The sequence below is a fragment of the Danio rerio genome, chromosome 5 (genome assembly GCF_052040795.2).
Source record: "Danio rerio strain M-AB ecotype USA chromosome 5, GRCz13ab, whole genome shotgun sequence".
NCBI classification, from domain to species: domain Eukaryota; kingdom Metazoa; phylum Chordata; class Actinopteri; order Cypriniformes; family Danionidae; genus Danio; species Danio rerio.
Genome location: NC_141025.1, coordinates 69,220,639 through 69,243,086, shown reverse-complemented (window position 1 = coordinate 69,243,086; position 22,448 = coordinate 69,220,639). Strand labels below are relative to the sequence as shown.

The 22,448-nt window shown below is 35.7% G+C and overlaps 1 protein-coding gene and 1 long non-coding RNA gene across 11 annotated transcripts in view; both read right to left on the bottom strand.

The window, feature by feature from the left end:
• akap10 (A-kinase anchoring protein 10) overlaps nucleotides 1–15,368 on the bottom strand; it is a 36,723-nt gene extending 21,355 nt beyond the window's left edge. For all 10 annotated transcript variants that reach the window (XR_015492003.1, XR_015492005.1, XR_015492004.1 and 7 more), the window contains exons 1-3: nucleotides 15,151–15,368; nucleotides 8,264–8,311; nucleotides 6,030–6,215 (exon numbers count right to left, since the gene is read on the bottom strand). Coding sequence is in view for 4 of the 10 variants with exons in the window: in XM_087254540.1 (XP_087110666.1) it covers nucleotides 6,030–6,215; nucleotides 8,264–8,311; nucleotides 15,151–15,172 (256 nt within the window). In the remaining 6 variants the exon portion in view is untranslated. The remainder of the gene's footprint in view (nucleotides 1–6,029; nucleotides 6,216–8,263; nucleotides 8,312–15,150) is intronic.
• On the bottom strand, nucleotides 11,109–14,121 carry LOC147844464 (uncharacterized). The gene is made up of 2 exons (XR_015492180.1): nucleotides 12,584–14,121; nucleotides 11,109–11,361 (listed from the first exon to the last, which is right to left on the bottom strand). It is a non-coding gene; the product is annotated as an uncharacterized LOC147844464 (long non-coding RNA).
• Nucleotides 15,369–22,448: the final 7,080 nt, after the last annotated feature.

The following is a 22,448-nucleotide window of genomic DNA, read 5'->3' as shown; positions in this document are numbered from 1 at the left end:
GCATTCACACAACAAAAATTTTTGTTTTTTACAGACAGCTAAAAAAAACATATTTTAGAGCAGTAATCACAATACTGTGATATTTTTATCCAAGATTATCATACTGTCAGAATGTTATATTCGACCCATACTTAGTTGCAGGACGAATGGGAATGGGATGAAGGAAAAAAAAAAAAAAACGTTTTCAGTAAGTCATGGAAGTAGAGGTGGCACAACTATAGTGATAACCACACACTTAAAGCAGTACTAAACAGCAATGGAGATGCAATCTGAGACAAGCAAAATAAAATCAAAGTGAGCCAAGCCAATGACGAATTTTACAGAACCGTAGCATGCAGTGGAAAAGCAGTTTCAAAGAAGCAACAACCAGATAAGGTTTGGACTGGTAGCAAATAGCTGCCTTATTTATGTAGTGCAAAATGTACTCAAAAACTGAAACCAAAACAGAAGCCAATAAATATAACAATAATAAAAATATATAAAAATATATAAAATAAATCTCATAATATACACAAAACACTATGAAAAAAATATTAAGTTCATAGCATAAAATAACATGAATTCTAAAAACAAACATCTAATAAAGTCAAAACACAAAACATTAACAAAATATACGAAACAAAATAAAATAAAATAAACTATTAATAAAAACAAGTTAAAAACAAAACATAAACAAAAAATACCTTTAAAATAAAAAGATGCCTAAAATGGCAGCATCATATTCAGTAAAAGAGGTCCAGACATTCCTCCTCTTAGTCGCAGGATGGATGGGGGTTACAGTAAATCATTGTAGTAGAGGCGGCACAACTATAGTGATAACCCCACACAGTACTAAACTGCAATAAAGATGCAAACCAAAGCGCACCAAGCCAAAAACAAACTGTACCGTACCATATCATGCAGTGGAAAAGCACTTTTGAAGAAGCAAAAACCCGACAAGGCGTGGACTTTGTAGCAAACAGCTGCCATATTTGTGTAGTGCAAAATGTACTCATAAAAACTGAAACCAAAACAGAACCCAATGAAAATAACAATAGAATATAAAAAATTTAATATAAAACTAAAAATAAGAAAATATCAAGTATATAAAAAAATGATAACCAAAATACACTCAAAACACCATGAAAAATTAAAAAAAAAATTCAGTTCATAACATAATCAGAATGCTAAATTCAAGTCAAAACATAAAACATTAACAAAATAAGCAAAACTAAATAAAAAACACTACCTATAAAAACAAGTTTAAAACAAAACATAAACAAAAAATACCATAAAATCAAATAAAAAGAACAAGCAAAACAAAAGAAAAAAATCTCAATAAAAACAAGTTAAAAACAAAAAATACCTTAAAATAAAAAACAAAACAAAATAAAATAACACTACCAACAACCAGCATGTTAAAGACAACAAGTTAAAAACAAAACATAAACAAAAAATAAAATAAATAAATAGTATATAAAAAAAACAAAATAAACACACTACCAATAAACAACACACAAAAAAACTAAAGAACAAGCAAAACAAGATAAAAGACGAAAAAACACTACCTATAAAAACTATTTAAAAACAAAAACAAAAAAATTGTAAATAACAAATAAACAAGCAAAACAAAAGAAAGTAAAAAACACTACTATTAAAAACAAAACATAATCAAACCCAGACCCCCCAAAAGAACAAATTATTAAAATAACCAAACACACAACACTGAACAAAACATAACACAATAAATTCCCAATAACAAAACGCACATTAAAAGGTTAAAAATAATAAATAATTAAATACAACACATAAATAAATATAATAAACAATAATATAACAACAGTCTAACGAACATAAATAATCATAATATTCAAAACTTGGCCTGGCATAAAATATCTACACTACAATAGCTAAACAAACACATTCTGTACAAGTGAACACCATTGATGCCTCGAATTCAGACTTGTGGCATCTCCAGATCACACCCAGCCATCTATTTCTAATACACAGCAGCAGCGCAAACTCTGTTCCATAAATCAACAAACAAAACAAATCTTTTAATAGAGCCGGGACCTCCTTTGAATGTGTCGAAAGAAAGGCCACACCCTCCTCTTTCAAAACCAGAAGATTGGGTTTAACATACATTTAACTAGGAGGTGAACTATCCAGTAACGCAACGCAAAAGAGCCGGTAAAATACTATCCATCTTTATGTAGGTGTTAAAATATGACGTTAAAGGCATTGTGCTTGTTAAAGTCACCTCGCAACACTGGTTTGTCAACAAATACGTTTCAATGTTGCTTTTCTTTACATGTAAAAGAGGAGTCATTATAACTCAGACAAGACCTTCTGTGCTAGATGATAATGCTGAAGATGACATTTAAAGTATGAGGATTAAACATAGTAACATTTATATTTGACCAATTTAAACAATGGTTGCAAGAATTGTCTCATCTTTTGGCTTAAAAATATTCATATATTAAGTTTTTCAAAATATGGAATCCCTATGTAGGATTTCTGAAGAAAGCTGATATGAATATTTGGTCTATATAGCTGTAACTTGTATCACCTGTTACTATTATACCATTGTTTGCTTTATATTGTATTTGTATGTTTCCCAGTGATTAGTTGCAGCTGAAAGGGTATCCGCAGCGTAAAACATATGCTGGATGAGTTAATAGTTCATTCTGCTGTGGTGACCCCAGATTAATAAAGGGACTAAGCTGAAAAGAAAATGAATGAATGAATGAATGTATGTGTATGTACAGTGCATCCAGAAAGTATTCATTAGAGCTGCACAATTAATCGTTAAAAGATTGCGATCTCGATTCGACCCCCTAAACAATCTTAATCCAGCATTTCTACGATTCTGCCAATCATATTTTCAAATTCAGGAGAGAAGAAAAGGCGAGTCTTTTCATTGTTTCACAAACGTTGCTCAGTGACACGGACACCTCCAAATGATGTTGAATGAGTCACATACTGTATTTATAAGGTATAATTCACCTAAAAATTTCCTTTTTTGTCTTCATATAATGATGTTTTCGCAATCGGGAAATCACACGTGACGTGAGCTGCTATCACAGAGAGGGCGCGCACGCTCTACTTAATGATAGATGCGCGCGCGTCTACTTTAGTGAACAGAACCTGCATATGTTGTGAGTAACAGGTAATACAGTTGTAAATAATATTCAGTTTGTGGCACAGAGTGATCGTTTGGGAGCCGTGTGCGAAGTATGAACCGCACTTACCAGTCAAAATGAAACCGAAAGTGTGCACTACATTTAAACAATCATATCGCATATTAGAGTTATGATTACGACAAGCATTTGATTTGTTATTTCTTTTATAGCGAACCCACAGTTGTGCATAAAAATAAATGTTTACAATGTCAGTGTAACTACTCCAGCCTATATATTGTTGAATATAATCTGATAATGGCAAATGTCTGATTTTACCAGTGAATAAATTTGTCTAATATGACAGATTGCAAGCATATATCTCAAACATAATAATTCAACATCAGAATTATTATAAGTAGAATAGAATTATTTATAGAAACCCGTAGACCTACACATAATATTATTATCGAGGTTGTCCCACATGTTTGTTTTTACCATACCTTTATTTCACATATACAGAATCGTGAGAAGATCGTGATCTTAATTTTAAGCAAAAAAACAAAAACAAAAAAATAATCGCGATTCTCATTTTAGCCAAAATCGTGCAGCTCTAGTATTCATAATGCTTCAGTTTTTCCACATTTTTATGTTACAGCCTTATTATATATATAATAACCAATAATGACAATGTGAAAAAAGATTTTCTGAAATTGTTGCAAATTTATTTAAAAAAAAAAAACCTGAAAAATCACATGTAAAGAAGTATTTAATAATGCTCAATACTTCGTTGATGCACCTTTGACAGCAATTACAGCCTCAAGTCTTTTTTGAATATGATGCCACGAGCTTGGCACACCTGTCTTTGGGAATTTTTGCCCATTCCTCTTTGCAGCACCTCTCAAGCTCTATTAGGTTGGATGGGAAGCGACAGCGTACAGCCATTTTCAGATCTCTCCAGAGAAGTTCAATAGGATTAGGTCTGGGCTCTAGCTGGGCCAAGCTATTAATGAGATTTAAACATTTCCATCCATATCTTTTTTTTTTTTTACCAAACTACATTTTTGTCAGCTATATAAAAATCAACAAAATAAAAAGATACAGACATAAAGATAGAGAAGATTGTGTCCAGGGTCCATCCCTGACAGTATTACATTCATGTGACTCTGACTAAGTTGCTAGACATTGTTTGTAAACTAAAAAAATTAAATCAAATTATGTATATTTATTATTTCATCTGATTAATTATTGCAGATAAACAGATTCAGAGTTGTTTTTTATCTTCCTGAAAAACAGACCAGGAAACATTCACAACATATAATAACCTTTTTAGTGGGTGGATTTGTTATAGTCATATACTCGTGTTAGACTTTCATAAAAGAGGCACTTGTAAAAGTAACAGACAAACGCACAAGGACATTTTCACAGTGGCATTTAAAATAGGGTTAAAGTTTGCCTTTGCACCAACCACAGAGCTGTAAAAGGTTAAGAGATTACAGCTCTCCACATACAAATCCAGCAGGCCAGTGCGATGCAAAAGCCATTTCAGTAACTCTCTTAACACTCCTGGCAGCTTCACAAAATCCCCTCTCTAATGTGATAATTCCTGCACCGTGGGCCACGGACACACACGTCACATAGAGTATTAAATGCTCAGCACAACACTGTACAGGGTGAAGTTGGGTCAAAATGCATTTCTGAGAGAGAAGAAAAAAGAACAGATAAAAAGTCTACTTGCCCAATAACTCTACATTATTTTTTTAACCAAAAAAAAAAAAAAACATTTTCCACATTCAAACAAAAAAATTAACAAGTTTTGAAAACAGATGGGTTACAGTAAAAGTTTAGGATTAAATAATAATTAGGGGTGGGGATGTCAGGTGATCGGAAATCGGGCCCGATCACACGGTTTCAGACTTGATCGGAATTGGACGTTACCTCTCGATCAGGACTCAAATATAAACATATGACGCTATTGGTTAAATACCAGCAAAGTAGAACATGTAAGCAGCTGGAAGCGGAAAAGCGCGAGTATGTCTGCGGTCTGGAGGTATTATAATGTTGATGACGACAACATTGCCATGGCAAACAGTGAGATATGTAAACTTGGGATTGCCAGCTGGGTATTTTAAGTTGAGCTGCTACTTGTTTTTATATTAGACTTTTTTTTATACATTTACTGTTGCAATAAAGTCCAAAAATGAGAAATTGATGTTATTTATTACTTGATTGATATCAACAATTCAATTTTTGATATCAGCAATTACATTTATGAAATCAAGAACTGAATCGTTGATATCAAGAATACATATCCTGAGAATGCATAAAAGTCAAAACGGCTTGCCTTTCTACCCCTTCTTTAATGTTTTTCATGTATTATAGAAGTATTGGATCGGGCATCTGTAAAAGCACAAAATAAAATTACTCAGACTGACATACACTCAAAGTTTTGACATCAGATGATTTACAATGAACGTTTAGAATAAATAATTATCAAGAATTATGTTACAATTATTAAAGTTTATAAACAAATTAAAGGATTTTTGCATATATTTTAAATATTTATCTTGTGCTATGTTCTGAATGCAGATTTTAATATTAGAGCAGCAAAATATATTGTTTCAGCATAAATATTGCAATATGCGCATCCACAATAGTCAAACCGCAGATCTGTGATCAAACTTCAGCATGGGGGGGGGGGGGGGGGATGGGGGTCAAATTGGGTGAATTTCCGTTGAATTGTTAGACCAGCTGACTGTAGTATTTGAAACCATCATTTGGGAAATATTTTTAAAAAATAATAAATTAGAGGAGGGCGGATCCTTTTGACTTCAACTGTATAGATTGCAGAAAAACGAAATTATGCTAAACAAAAAAATCCTTATTCATGCTCCAAAAATAAGCATTAGGAATAATCCACATCAGGTGTACCTAAGTCTCCAAAGTGTGCTGCCTCCATGTGGCTGGGCTGTTTTTTGAGGATAGCAGTGCGGCCGCGGGCAAAGGAGTCCATGTTTGCCGAGATAGCACTGATGGCCACATGGCTGGGTCCTGCCGCCTCCAGGATAGCATGATGATTCCGGCCACTAAGTGAGGGGGAATGGGGCGACACTGGGGCTGGAGAGACAAAGACAGAAGAAAAACATCAATACAAAGCAGAATTCTAGATTTTACGTCTCAGGGATGCAAACGGGTACGGAGTAAAAAATGACCAGCACAGGAATGTTTGGGAATATTTTAAGATGTCATGCTCATTTCTAGTTACTTTAAGGGTTCTTTCATGTCTGTGGTTCGGTTTATTTGGCCCGGACCAAGGGCAACAAATGATAGATACATTGTAGCATTTTCTGTAGTTTTTAGGTCATTTTCACACTACACCGATTGCTTTGGTCTGAACCAATTGAAAAGAACCAAAATGCAGTCATGTGACAAAATGCACATCACTTATTGGCCAGATGTTATTGGATGCATTTCCTAAACTGCTTTTTGAATGGTCAGAATTAACGTGTGGGGAAAATACCAATGAAACTCCCGCAAGTAAAGAAACCGGCAGACACAAAATGTCACTTTTGACTATGGAGGGACGACTGCGCTGGCTGATTGTATCAGAGTGGTCATAATATACTATACAGTTTGTATACATCACTTTAGACAAACTATACATTTCAAGAATGAAGCGCGATAAAACAATGATTTAATGCATTGCAAACGGCAAATGCGCATAGCAAGTCACTTCAGGAAGAGGCGTCATTTAATTTATGCTAAACAGTAACATGGTCAACTTTCGTTAATATTACCAACAATCCATCAGGTAATGTTTTTCCCTCTCTTTGTCTTTTTAAAATAGATAATAAAGCGCCGTCAACAAATATTTTTCCTCCACACCACATAAGATGGGACAGCGTATCCAAATTAGTCCAAAAAGGCACGGTACTTTTTGTGGTTGGGTCTGTTATAGTTCAGATCATGTTCTCACCACAATCAAACCGCTTAAGGCTTCGTTTGAAAGTGTACGGAGATGGTGAAATAAGTTTTATGTAGGGCAAAACAACCCTAAACTAAAAGTCAAAAATGTGTTTATTATTATTGATTGATTATTATTACTGAATAAATAAATGTAGAAGCTGCATACATCAACATTCCAAAAAACTGTCATGGTGACCTATAAAATGATTCATTTTATTTTTGTATTGTGTTTTTTATTATCTTATACGTCCAAACATTTTACCAAAATTTAAACAAATACATCTATAAAAGGTGGTGATATGCTAAGACTATTTAAAGGGGTCCTATTATGCCCCTTTTTACAAGAGGTAATATAAGTCTCTGATGTCCTTACAGTGTGTATGTAAAGTTTCAGCTCAAAATACCCCACAAATAACGTTTTATAAGACTTTGAAACTGCCCCTTTTAGGCTTTGATTAAAATTGTGCCGTTTTGGTGACTGTTGCTTTAAATTCAAGTGAGATTGTGCTCTTGGCCATAGGGCGGAGCTACAAATGCCTGTGCCTCAGTGAGATCATTACTAATGAACAGGGCTTTCCACCTCTGATGACATGTACAAAGGGAGAAAGTATGATTATATAAAATGGAGTTCATTCATTTTTTATCATCAGAGGCTTGTTAAATTCACACACCGCTGCCACACAACTGTGTATAAAAGTGATTTTTGCATAACAGATCCCCTTTTTTGCACGCAATTTTGGCTAATAATACATCTGTCAAGATTTAATTCCACAAGAACCACCGACAGGATGTGCATTATCCCTAACTTAGGAGAGACTTTCCAAAATCTCAAATTATCTTTTAATATTAGGTTTAATTTTAAACAGAACATGTTTTGTGCATTTGAAAAGAAAACAAAAGACTTCACAGTCTAAAGATGCATTTTATCAGATTCTTTTAACTTGCACACCTTTCTTTCAGAATGGTCTATCAATGTTGGTCAAGACAGTTTAAAAAAAGAAAGGCATGAGCTTGACATCCATGCAATATTAGTTAAACACAGAAACACATTAGGTGAATGGTCCTTCAGTCTCTCAAATTTGGTCACACTACATGTCAAAGTCACAAATCTGACATAAAAAAGGACTATCGTGGAAATAACTTGAGCTGCAAATGCAAAACATGAATTGTGACGTGTGCGTTTAGCACTAGACACTTACCTTTGCTGGCTTTAGCATCTGCTGGTCTCTCAGGTTCCTTTCCTTTAGCTGTTAAATAAAGAACAAAGCAAATATTATTTACATTTAATTATTTATTGTCAGGATTATGAAATTTGGCTGACGAATAATTGCTTAAGGATTAACAGTAATTAATTGTCTTTTTATGATTATTTGCCATGTTGGTGGCCATACAGAAATCTAATTGTTATTGTTAACATTGTTGTTATGCAAATGGTTGAAAACGAATACGTTGTTAGCCATTTTTGTCATATTTTGACATTTTTTGTATATCAGACTGTGAGATCCCAACATAACTTTGTATGATAAAAATACGACTTGCATGAATTGCCAATGCCTACATTTAATGTCAATACAGTGGCTTTGTCATGATTTGTGTGCACTACGCTATTTAAATAAAACATTACAAAATATTGTGATTGACTTTTTTGTAAATTGTCCTTAAAATATTAAAGTGATTATGACAATAATAACACATTTGCACACATGTAACAAACACACAGGCCGGGCATTAAATAAAGCCGTTTCTGCAATCAGTAGTAAATATCCAGCATGCGCTTTCAGATGGAGCAGCATGTAACAGCACAAAATAAATCATAAACTAATTATTTGTGTGATAAAGAAACTAAAGAAATGGTTGTTTAGGTGTAGTCTTGTAGTGAACTGAATGCTGACCCCAGAGAGTTGTGCAGTATGAAAACAACTGCAATACGACAATTTTGAACTTGCCATAAATTGCACGATTATTATATGTTGCATCATTTGGCATTGCTGGTGTTTGATTTAAACTACACTGTAACAACAATTAGTTGACTTTAAATAAGTGAGTAAACCCATTGCCTTAAATTAAGTAAATTAACTATGTTCATAATTTTTTAAAAATTAAGTAAACTCAATAGTTCTAAGCTATAACAGGTTTACTCATTTTCTTATGGTAAAGTCGACTTGTCGACAGAACCCAGCTGGGAAAAAATGAAAGCTGTAAACTCTCTCTTTCTCTCTGCTAGATTGTTCGTGATGTAACGTTTTATCTCCTCTCTTGGCTGTTGTTAGCAATAACAATAATGCTTCTTGTGGATCCAGACACGAGCATGTCTGCAAAGCTCTCTCTCGCTACTGGGATCAGCTGATCGCTGTGGGTGTTTAACATCAGTGTACGTGTCACTATTTGCTAAACAGCCACGCTGACTGGCTCAACAATGCTCAAAGCAGGCAGTATAATATCGACATTTGTTTATTTACTATAAATGTTTATGTGGTTCTGTGTATTTTCATTTTGTTTGATTATTTTGTTGCCAAGTGAAATATCAAATATACGTCAAAGATATCGAATTGAAGCGAATCAAATGGCATAAACCGAACCGTGAGACCAGTGTAGGTTCAAACCCCTACTTTTTATAGTGTAGTTTCATTTAACCTGTTGGTAGAGAGATGCCAAACAATTTAAACAGTCTGTCTCAAACCAGCGCAATGCTTTTGCAAATTTGAAAGTGAAAGTAAAAGTCACGCATCCAAAAAAGTGCCTATGTACTTTAATTTATGTCTCCCTCTTGTGCCTTTTAGGGCGTACTCACACTATGTACAGTTGCCTTGAACGCTTGTTGCCTCACGCTTGTCTCACCCTAGGGCGCGCGCTCACATTGCATTTGGGCCTGGGCACGCTTACGTCATTGATGATGTGCTGTTCTGTTTAAGAAGTGCTCTTGCTCAGCACAGTGGAGATTTCTTTATATCGTTATATATTTTAGTCGTTTGGGATGCGGTGACATGAAGTCAAATATACCGCCGAACATATCAAACACTTTTGACGCTTATAAACAACCATAAAGTCCTCGTGCTGCAGGTATTAGGAGATTTGCTAAAGGTGTAGCTGTCGTGCAGTGAGAGGTTAGCATCTTTAATAATCTACGATAGTTTGCGTTCATTAAACAGTAAGAATGATTATTAATTCATATGAAACCGAGCCCAAGTGAACCATGCTGGCACACCTCTTCCAACCGGGCCAGAGCCGGCCAACTGAACCGCGCCGAGCGCTCACACTTCTCAAACGATTCGGGAAACGGGCCTGGGCATGGTTCGGATAGCATAGTGTGAGTACGCCCTTAAAGTAACTGCAGAAATTACGTTCATCTGAAACAACCAGTTTTAAGATTAAACATTCACGATTTTAAATAAAAAAAGACATTTAAATTACATTTACATTAGATTTCTATATTTGTCTCATCAAATAAAGGAATGAGGCAGTAGTACTGATTCACACTTTGCCTATTTTTTGAGTCTTTGCACTTTATGTTTGTGAATTTGCATGGGGTGAGGCTGCAAATCTGTCAACAAAAAGCACTGCTGGCAGACAAACCTGCATCACGGAAAACAAAATGACAAGCTTTTCCATGAAACCAGTTATTATTTGTGAAGAATGCAAGCAAAGACAGGAGAGGATGGTTGCTGATACTATGTGCAGCGTGTTTTACATCATTTTAAGCATTTCATAATCCACTGCTGCGCTCATAACATACGTTTAACTTGTGTGTCTCTCTGGTGGATGAAAAAAGAGAGAGAATAATAAGGACTGGACTATACAACAAAGAGAAAAGGAGGGTTCCTGTTAAATAGGGCATGGGCTAAGAGGGCATCCTTCCTTCCCTTAGGGCAGCCACACTGATTAACGCTCACAGACTGAAGTCACAGGATACATGTGTACGCTCTTTATCATGTGAACAGAGATACTAGGAAATAATAGTTGCTTTATGTAGAACCAAACTACAGATTCATTTGATGGTTTATTATGCATGACAAACTAAAGACTACTATTTGTTTTGATCAATTATTTCTTGTTATTTTTCCAGTTGACTTATTACCAGAATTTTTATTTTTACTATTTTCTTCCATGCCTGGTAAACACTACTTTAAACATTTCCAGGTTTTCCATGACCATATAAAAATTTTAATAAACAATATCTGTTGGAAAGAAAAGGAGGATAGACATTCATTAAATAAGGCAAATTATTATTTTTTTAAGTATCTTGTCACGACCTGTGTTCTATATACCTATTCAGTCCACTTAAAATTATATAAATACACTCAATGGCCACTTTAATAGGTACACCTGTCCATCTGCTTGTTAAAGCAAATTTCTAATCAGCCAATCAAATGGCAGCAACTCGATGCATTTGGGCATGTAGACATGGTCAAGACGATCTGCTGAAGTTTGAACCGAGCATCAGAATGAGGAAGAAAGGGGATTTAAGTGACTTTGAGCATGGCATGATTGTTGGTGCCAGACGGGCTGGTTTGAGTATTTCAGAAACTGCTGATCTACCTGGATTTTCACGCACAACCATCTCCAGGGTTTAAAGTGAATTGTCAGGAAAAAGAGAAAATATCCAGTGAGCGGCAGTTTTGTGGGCGCATATGCCTTGTTGATGCCAGAGGTCAGAGGAGAATGGCCAGACGGTTCGAGCAGATAGAAAGGCGAAAGTAGCTCAATCACCACTCGTTGCAACTGAGGTTTGCAGAAGAGCATCTCTGAACACAAAACACGTCCAACCTTGAGGTGGATGGGCTACAGCAGCAAAAGACCACACCGTGTGCCACTCCTGTTAGCTAAGAACAGGAAACTGAGGCTGAAATTAGCACAGTCTCACCAAAATTGGGCAATAGTAGATTGGAAAAACGTTGCCTGGTCTCTGCTGCAACATTCGGATGGTTGGGTCAGAATTTGGCATCAACAACATGAAAGCATGGATCCATCCTGCCTTGTATCAACGGTCCAGGCTGCTGGTAGTGGTGTAATGGTGAGGGGGATATTTTCTTTGGACACTTTGGGACCATTAGTACCAATTAAGCATTGTGTCAACACCACAGCCTACCCGAGTATTGTTGCTGACCATGTCCATCCCTTTATAACCAAAGTGTACCCATCTTATGATGGGTACTTCCAGCAGGATAACTCAGCATGTCATAAAGCTTGAATATTCTCATCCTTGTTTTTTTGAACATGACAATGAGTTCACTGTACTCAAATGACCTCCACAGTCACCAGATCTTAATCCAATAGAGCACCTTTGGGATGTGTTGGAATGGGAGATTCGCATCACGAATGTGCAGCCGACAAATCTGCAGCAGCTGTGTGATGTTATCATGCCAATATAGCAGAAAATCTCTCAGGAATATTTCCAGTATCTTGTTGAATCTATGCCACGGAGGATTAAGGCGGTTTTAAAGGCAAAAGGTGGTCCAACCTAGAACTAGTTATGTGTACCTAATAAAGTGGCCAGTGAGTTAGATATTATTTAACTTTACTTCACTGTATATATAATTATACTACAGGAGTTCATTGAATAAATTAATTTTGAGCAATGATGTGAAAAGACTGAAAGCACTGCATATGAAGCTATTTCATAACTATGCTTACTTCTGTTAAATTTATGTCATTTAGAAATAAGGTCATGTCAGTTTTTGGAATATGGCTTGGATATATTATCGATTAATGATGCAGCACAAAATTTGTTACATTAATGCAACCTTATCCTAATAAACAAAATCTGATTTTTCATTTACATTTAGTTTTATTCCAGCAGAGGTACGATCAAAAAGTAAGTGTCTTTAAATATCAGCCTCTGAGTATTGTCTTGACAATGGGATGACTTGATAATCCAGTTCGTTCATACCATGAAAGATCGAAAATGTGAAAGACACTCCTTGTAAAACAAAAATACATCCAGGAATGTAATTCTATAACCAATTCTAAAGGGATCAATCTAGGCATGGGGCGATAACCGATTTCAAGGTTTACCGTGGTTTGGAAAAGCTGTTTAAAAACGCTAAAACTTTGCTATATTGCTATGGTATTTACATTTTTTTACATGTTGTCAAATACTTTTTTTAGTGTAACACTATCTCCAGCTGAAACTAAACATCCACATCAACGATTAAGCCCACGATTCAGAAAACATTGAAAAACAATTGATAATTAATTGGGTAAGAAAATGTGTTTAATATTTCTCCTAAAATGTGCATTTCATTTTCACAATTAAGATATCTTAAAGGAATAGTTCACGCAAAAATGAAAATGTTTGAAAATGACATTCCTTTTTATAAAATGTGTTTTTTCTGTCAGCGGACAAATAGATCTGTAATAAATAGATGCATAATAACATTTATGTTAGTTTTAGTTCTTTGAAAAAAAAATCATAATGTGAAATTTAACTAAAGCCGTTAAAGTTAACAAATTTTACATTGAACAGGAGTTAAAATTGTAAAATTAGGAAAAGAAAATCACTTACAAACCAACATGCAAGCATGCTATAGACCTCAACAGTCAGTGTCGGCCCATCCAACAGGCAATAAAGGTGGTCACCTGGGGCCTCGCGTTTCTTTGAGGGCCCCACGAAAGCTACACTTGTATATTTGCACAAACCCCATTAAACACAAAACATCAACGGTGAGAAAAATATAACGTCTAAAATTCATTAAAAGAATAGCTCTGTATGATTCATACATGACCAGTAGCTGAAAACAATAATAAATACACAACAACTGTATGAATAAAATGAGAAAGTATTAGAAACATACCCAGCAGCACCACACTTTGTATAACACCACCTGCGATCAGCTATTGGGTGAATTAGAATGATGTAATGTATTCCTACACAGATTCCACATAACTCTACAAATTGCTCACGGTCAATTTAAACCCTTAAAAGTGTGCTCGAGTCTAAAGTAATGTAATGTTACACGTGTCCAATTTGTGCCCTTCCTCCTAAATTTTTTATTTATTTTTATTTTATTTTATTTCATTTGCATTATGTGCAATTTGTTTTTACAACACATTTGCATTTTCATTTGCAATACTTTTCATTACTTGCAAGCTTATTTGTTTAAATCTGAGTAAATATTTTTACATATGCATTTTAGATTAAATATGTTACAGCTATTAAAAATATATACACTTAAATGTTTAAAAAAAATTTTTTTTTGCTTTCTTCTCACTTTTTTTTAGCTTTCTTCTCACTTTTTTTTTTTAGCTTTCTTCTTACTTTTTTTTTTTTTTTTTTTTTCTTTTACAATAGTGGGCCCAATTTTTTTAAACTAACCAAGCGCCCCTTGGTGCAGTGCAGTGGCTTACATTATATCCAAATAAAATAAATATCCAAGATGATATCCTTTTTAAGTTTTGAAGTAATGAAGACAGGAGAAGTCAATAATTTATTATATTTATTTAGCCTGACGTGTTTAGTTAAAATAATATACGTGTTAAATGGAAAAAATATTGTTACATAAAGACATTTAAAAATTGTTTATTTTAGAGAAGTAATAACAATAACAAATGAAACCGTGACATTTTTATCCAAGGTTTTCATACCATCAGAATTGTTTACCGGCCCATGGCTAGATCAAATTAAAGTTTTGGGATCTTACACTGTAACTTATGTGTCCTATGGGAAATTACTGCCTCATTCCAAATGATATACGTGAATTACTACATGGCAACTGTCAGATGACTGACACTATAACAGGAGTATTTCTAGAATGTACACGAGAACATAAACACAACTGGTTTGCTTGTTTTTTTTACCAGAATGAAGTGTTATTTCTACAGAAGATTGTAACTATAGAAAAATTAAGCTCTCATTTGTTGACCTGAACAGCAAAACGTGCACAAGAACCGCGAATGCCACATCCTGATTAGCTGATACACAGAAAAGACAATCCTATACGCATATAAAGGGGATTATATGAATAATAAAGGCGTTTTTGGTGTCACGTTAATGTGTACACGATCTCCAGAAATGCCCAGAGAGTCCAGCGAGCACCCCATCATCACCACCACCACTGCCATCATCATCATGGAGCGGCCACTTCCTTACCTTTCCGCCTGAAGAACGACATGATGAATCTGAAGCTGTGAACGCGCGCTCAGCTCAGAGACAACATCCCGACGACTCCCGATTCCCTTCATTCATATCACTTCATCGCTTTCATAACGCACATCAGCGGTCACTGGCAAAACCGAAAAACGTCCAGTCCCCGCTCAGCTGGCCCGGTCGCCATATTGTCAATAAACGCCTCACTTCCGGAGTGTGTCTGCGGCACAGCGCTTCTGCTGGAATTATGGGAAAAAACAGACAAGTGAAAAGCCTTCATTCCCATACAGGCCACATAGCATTGCTCGAAAGCGCGTTGATATTTTATGAAGGGTGCTATTTTATTATTAAATGATATGACGGCAGCGTCCTGCATTCATGTTGTGCCTTGTAGTTAGCTACACACTAGCCAAAACTGACTAGCGTATGTAGCAGATGTGCAGTATTAAACAATTTTTTGTTCACAATTTATTTATTCAATAAGTTCATATGAATATATAATTTACAGTGAAATTGTATCTCTATCTACACTCACCGACCACTTTATTATATACACCTTAGGCCACCAGGTTGGACACACTTTTGCCTTCACAACTGCTTTAATCCTTCATGGCATAGATTCAACAAGGTAATATTCCTCAGAGATTTTGGTCCATATTGACATGATAGCATCACACAGTTGCTGCAGACTTGTCGGCTTTACATCCATGATGCAAATCTCCCATTCCACCATGTCCCAAAGGTGCTCTATTGGATTGAGATCCGATGACTGTGGAGGCCACTTGAGTACAGTGAACTCATTGTCATATTCAAGAAAACAGTCTGAGATAATTTGCGCTTTTTGACATGCTGCGTTATCCTACTGGAAGAAGCCAACAGAAGATGGGTACACTGTGGTCATTGAGGGATGGACATGGTCAGCAATACTCAGGTAGAAATATCCCCACACTATTACACCATCACAAGCAGCCTGGAACGTTGATACAAGGCAGGATGGATCCATGCTTTCATGTTGTTGACGCCAAACTCTGACCCTACCATCCTAATGTCGCAGCAGAAATCGATAATCATCAGACCAGGAAATGTTTTATTGTCCAATTTTGGTGAGCCTATGCGTATTGTAGCCTCAGATTCCTGATCTTAGCTGACAGGAGTGGCACCTAGTGTGATCTTCTGCTGCTGTAGCCCATCTGCCTCAAGGTTGTATGTGTTGTGCATTCAGAGATGCTCTTCTGCATACCTCGGTTGTAGCGAGTGGTTATTTAAGTTACTGTTGCCTTTCTATCAGCTGGAACCAGTCTGGCCATTCTCCTCTGATCGCTGGCATTAACAAGGTATTTGCGCACACAGAACTGCCGCTCACTGGATATTTTCTTTTTCGGACCATTCCATGTAAACCCTAGAGATGGTTTTGCGTGAAAATCTAGGTAGATCAGCAGTTTCTGAAATACTCACACCAGCCAGTCTGGCACCAACATCCATGTGTCACCTTCAAAGTCACTTAAATCACATTTTCCCCATTCTGATGCTCGGTTTGAACTGCAGCAGATCGTCTTGACCATGTCTACATGCCTAAAAGTATTGAGTTTCTGCCATGTGATTGGCTGATTAGAAAATTGCGTTAACGAGCAGTTGGACAGGTAAACCTAATAAAGTAACCAGTGAGTGTATGTCCATAAAGTGGAACCATTACAGCATTATGGATGTGTAATTTCTGTGGTAAACTTGAAACATAAATTCACAGAGAATGTTGTTATATGTTAACAGTATATTGAAGCATCTGTTTATATATTCCAAACAACTATTCACAGAGTTAACTAAGGGATCTGAAAAATATCAACATGTACACATTTTATATTTTACGCGAGAAAAATAAACATGCATTATGGAAGTGATCCAAAACATTTGTGAGGCTCACATACTAAATATTCTGTGAATTAAACTGCGCATCATAAAATAAATAATACTAATCAGAAGGATAAAATTGGATCTCATTCGAACATAAAATATAAGAATTTTTGCATTTATGAGGAAAATCTCTGTTGTGGATGTGACAGATGTGAGTGACAGATGTTCGCTCATTGTGTATTTCATTTTGAGCTATTCTTTGACGGCATGCACTAAATTCCAGGGGTTTCATTACCACGACGTAAAATGGGCGTGGCTCGGTCGGTGTTTGGGAAACGCCCCCTTAAAAAAAAACAATACTGAGAGGTCACCAATCATGCGCAGTACAGGTTCTTTTTTAGCGCGGTCATTTCAAACAGGATGATTATGGATAAAGAACCTACCGCGGTGGATAACGAAGGAAAAAACAATCATACAGGTTATTTTTTTGTTGTTATAATGTTATATTTTAAAGATTTCATTAGCAAGAACAGCTGACCTCGTTTTAATCCGTTTTACTCTGTTTTACTGTCTCTGGGCTTTTGTACTTCCATTTTAAACCAAATAATAATGGTTGTGGTAAGGTTAACCGTGTTTTTGTAGTTTAAAATATGGTATTCAGTCATGTTTAAACAAATAAATACCAAATTTTCTGTAATAAATCGTGGTTAATTTTTCTTTCTCGATCTTAGTTAATTAACATAACTCATATTTATTTTCTATTTTTATTTAAAGTCATCATACACAAAACACCTGGGATCAGGACAGGTATCTGATGTCAACTAATATAAAAGTGATCATACATGTAACCCCTGGGATCAGGACAGGTATCTGATGTTACTGTATATAAAAGTAATCATACATGAAACCCCTGGGATCAGGACAGGTATCTGATGTTAATGTATATAAAAGTGATCATACATGAAACACCTGAGATCAGGACAGGTATCTGATGTTAATGTATATAATATAAAAGTGATCATACATGAAACACCTGGGATCAGGACAGGTATCTGATGTTAATGTATATAATATAAAAGTGATCATACATGAAACACCTGGGATCAGGACAGGTATCTGATGTTAATGTATATAATATAAAAGTGATCATACATGAAACACCTGGGATCAGGACAGGTATCTGATGTTACTGTATATAATATAAAAGTGATCATACATGAAACACCTGGGATCAGGACAGGTATCTGATGTTAATGTATATAAAAGTGATCATACATGAAACACCTGGGATCAGGACAGGTATCTGATGTTAATGTATATAATATAAAAGTGATCATACATGAAACACCTGGGATCAGGACAGGTATCTGATGTTAATGTATATAAAAGTGATCATACATGAAACCCCTGGGATCAGGACAGGTATCTGATGTTACTGTATATAATATAAAAGTGATCATACATGAAACACCTGGGATCAGGACAGGTATCTGATGTTAACTAATATAAAAGTGATCATACATGAAACCCCTGGGATCAGGACAGGTACCTGATGTTACTGTTTATAAAAGTGATCATACATGAAACACCTGGGATCAGGACAGGTATCTGATGTTAACTAATATAAAAGTGATCATACATGAAACACCTGGGATCAGGACAGGTATCTGATGTTACTGTATATAATATAAAAGTGATCATACATGAAACACCTGGGATCAGGACAGGTATCTGATGTTAATGTATATAATATAAAAGTGATCATACATGAAACACCTGGGATCAGGACAGGTATCTGATGTTAATGTATATAAAAGTGATCATACATGAAACCCCTGGGATCAGGACAGGTATCTGATGTTAATGTATATAAAAGTGATCATACATGAAACCCCTGGGATCAGGACAGGTATCTGATGTTAATGTATATAATATAAAAGTGATCATACATGAAACACCTGGGATCAGGACAGGTATCTGATGTTAACTAATATAAAAGTGATCATACATGAAACCCCTGGGATCAGGACAGGTACCTGATGTTACTGTTTATAAAAGTGATCATACATGAAACACCTGGGATCAGGACAGGTATCTGATGTTACTGTATATAATATAAAAGTGATCATACATGAAACACCTGGGATCAGGACAGGTATCTGATGTTAATGTATATAAAAGTGATCATACATGAAACACCTGGGATCAGGACAGGTATCTGATGTTAATGTATATAAAAGTGATCATACATGAAACACCTGGGATCAGGACAGGTATCTGATGTTACTGTATATAATATAAAAGTGATCATACATGAAACACCTGGGATCAGGACAGGTATCTGATGTTAATGTATATAATATAAAAGTGATCATACATGAAACACCTGGGATCAGGACAGGTATCTGATGTTACTGTATATAATATAAAAGTGATCATACATGAAACACCTGGGATCAGGACAGGTATCTGATGTTAATGTATATAATATAAAAGTGATCATACATGAAACACCTGAGATCAGGACAGGTACCTGATGTTACTGTATATAATATAAAAGTGATCATACATGAAACACCTGGGATCAGGACAGGTATCTGATGTTAATGTATATAATATAAAAGTGATCATACATGAAACACCTGGGATCAGGACAGGTATCTGATGTTACTGTATATAATATAAAAGTGATCATACATGAAACACCTGAGATCAGGACAGGTATCTGATGTTAACTAATATAAAAGTAATTATACATGAAACCCCTGGCATCAGGACAGGTATCTGATGTTAATGTAATCTGAGAGGTATCTTAAGTTAATTTGTTTAATATAACATACATTGACTTCACATGAAACACCTGCGATCAGGACAGCTATTTAGTACTGCATATAAAAGGCATTTGACACGAAACCCCTGCGAATACGTACAGGTATCTGAATCTAACGGCTGTTTTCACAATCTGCGCATGATCCGTGACCTATGCAAATTCACAGATATGCCACGCCCACCCGATGACGTAGTAGCGGTTACGCTGTACTGAAACCCCTGGAAAAAAGTGCCTGCCATTCTTTGACATCTATCAGATTTTCACTGATAGACAAATTTTGGCCTTGTTTTATCCAAGCCATCTATGTTTAGCAGTCTATGCCTGCTGGTTACGTGGCTCACCTGCTTCTGGTTATAGTCTGGTTTAGAGATCACAAACCAATCTACTATAAGCAAAGTGCACATCTCTGATGCAATGAAGCCACTCCTCCCGATCCCCTTGCCCCAATTTAGAGTTCACTATTCAGTTAAACACTTTTAGAGATTAAAATCTTCTGATGTGATTGAGAATTATTTATTATTTTTTAAAATGATTTATAATTATTATATTTTTAATCCATTAGACAAAAGCAATTTTAGTTTATTAATCGACAAATGAGTTTCATTTTCAATTCATTCATTCAATCCGGAGTCGCCATAGTGGAATGAACCGCCATCAATTATATATAATTTTAGACTTAAGTCGTTAGCACTGTCGCCAAACAGCAAGAAGGTCGCTGGTTCAAGTCCAGGCTGGGCCATTTGGCATTTCTGAGTTTGCATGTTTCTCCTCGTGTTCGCGTGGGTTTCCGCCAGGTGCTCCGGTTTCCCCCACAGTCCAAAGAAAAAATTGGCCGTAGTGTATGTGTGTGAATGAAAGTGCATGGGTGTTTTCCAGTGATGGGTTGTGGCGGGAAGGTCATCCGCTGCACAAAACATATGCTGGAATAGTTAGCGGTTGATTCCGCTATGACAACCTAAGGGATTAAGCTGAAGGAAAATGAATGAATTAGATTACAGATGAGCTTAGGCTTCTGAGTCTCTGTATACACAAGAACAACAACTGTTTTTACAAACTTACATACACTTTACAATATAAATCAGACTGTTTTCTTTTAGCTCTCCTCTTTGGTGGACAGCTCTTTTCATCTTGCTATATAAAGTAAATGTTTTTAATTTTTCTGTATTTTTAAACCATTATTGCTTCTGAATTTCGATTAGTCCAGTGTTTCTCAACCACGTTCCTGGAGGACAACCAGCAATGCATGTTTCGGATGTCTCCTTTGTCTGTCACAGCTATTACAGGTCTTTCAGTCTCTTTTAATGAGCAGATGATCTGAATCAGGTGTGTTTGGTTATGGAGACATGGAAAATGTGTTGAGCTGGCCCTCCAGGAACGTAGTTGAGAAACACTGGTTTAGTATGTTGCAAGATGTCAATCACAGTAATGTTATAATTTAAAGCATGTGATTGACTGTTTGCTACTGATGTCCCACTTTCAGGTTAAATTTTGATGTAGCGATGTGATATAAATCTGTAACATCACCATAACTTACCCCAACCACAGAACTCTTCAAATAGTTTTGGTAGTACAATCTGACAAGTATGATAAAAGGTCAGGACACTGTTTCCAGTATCTATTGATATCCATGGTAGAAAAAGCAAATAGTATGGATGTCAATGCATACTGGATTTATCAAAATATCATATTGTTTTAAAAAAGGAAGAACAGGCTTGTGATAGTTTTCATTGAACTATTCCTTTAAAGGATTATTTGTATATAATTGAAAGACTGCAGAATATTTTCAAGGGATTTAAGTCAGTATGAAATCAGAATTTACCTAGTTTATTAGCGCACATTGTTACTTTTTAGGTGATCAATAATCCTCGCAAGTTAATTTACTGGAAAAAAAGGTTGTTTTGGTAATCTTCAACCAAATCTCACCGTTTGCTTCAGAGTTTGAAGTGGCAGTTCTTCTCTGTTCACACCAGTTTGACAGCTTCTTACTTTAAGACTGCTACGAGGAAATGTTTATAAAAATGTCCCATTTACACTTTCATTTTTATGATCTATATTCTGGGTCATTTTAGATTTTGACTTGTTATACAACCCTTTGTGTGACAGTGTTAAAATAAGTATTTAACGCGTCACCATTTTTCTCCGAAAAAAAATATTTCTAAAGGAGCCGGTGACTTGAAATTTTCCCTGGATGTTGGTAACAACCAAAGAAATCCATATATGCCAAGAAAACAAATCTAACTATGTTACAATTTAAGTTATGCTTAATAAAATGAAATGACACACAGAAAAAGTATTGAACACATGAAGAAAGGGGGGAGTAGAAAGACATGGAAAGCCCAGACAGCAGCTGAAATCTCTCAGTAGTTCTTCGGCAACTCTCTGCCTTTCGCCATTGTAAATTCATATTAGCTGCTTTAGTCCTACATCTACATTATCAGGATAATATGGATGAAACCAGCATTTTAGCAAGACAATGACCCAAAACACAGCCAAGGAAACTCTCGAATGCTTTCAGAGAAAGTAAATCAAGCTGTAGAATGGCCCAGCCAATCCCCTGACCTGAATCCATTAGAATATACAAATTAAAGACCAGATTTGATAGATGAGACCTACAGAAACATCA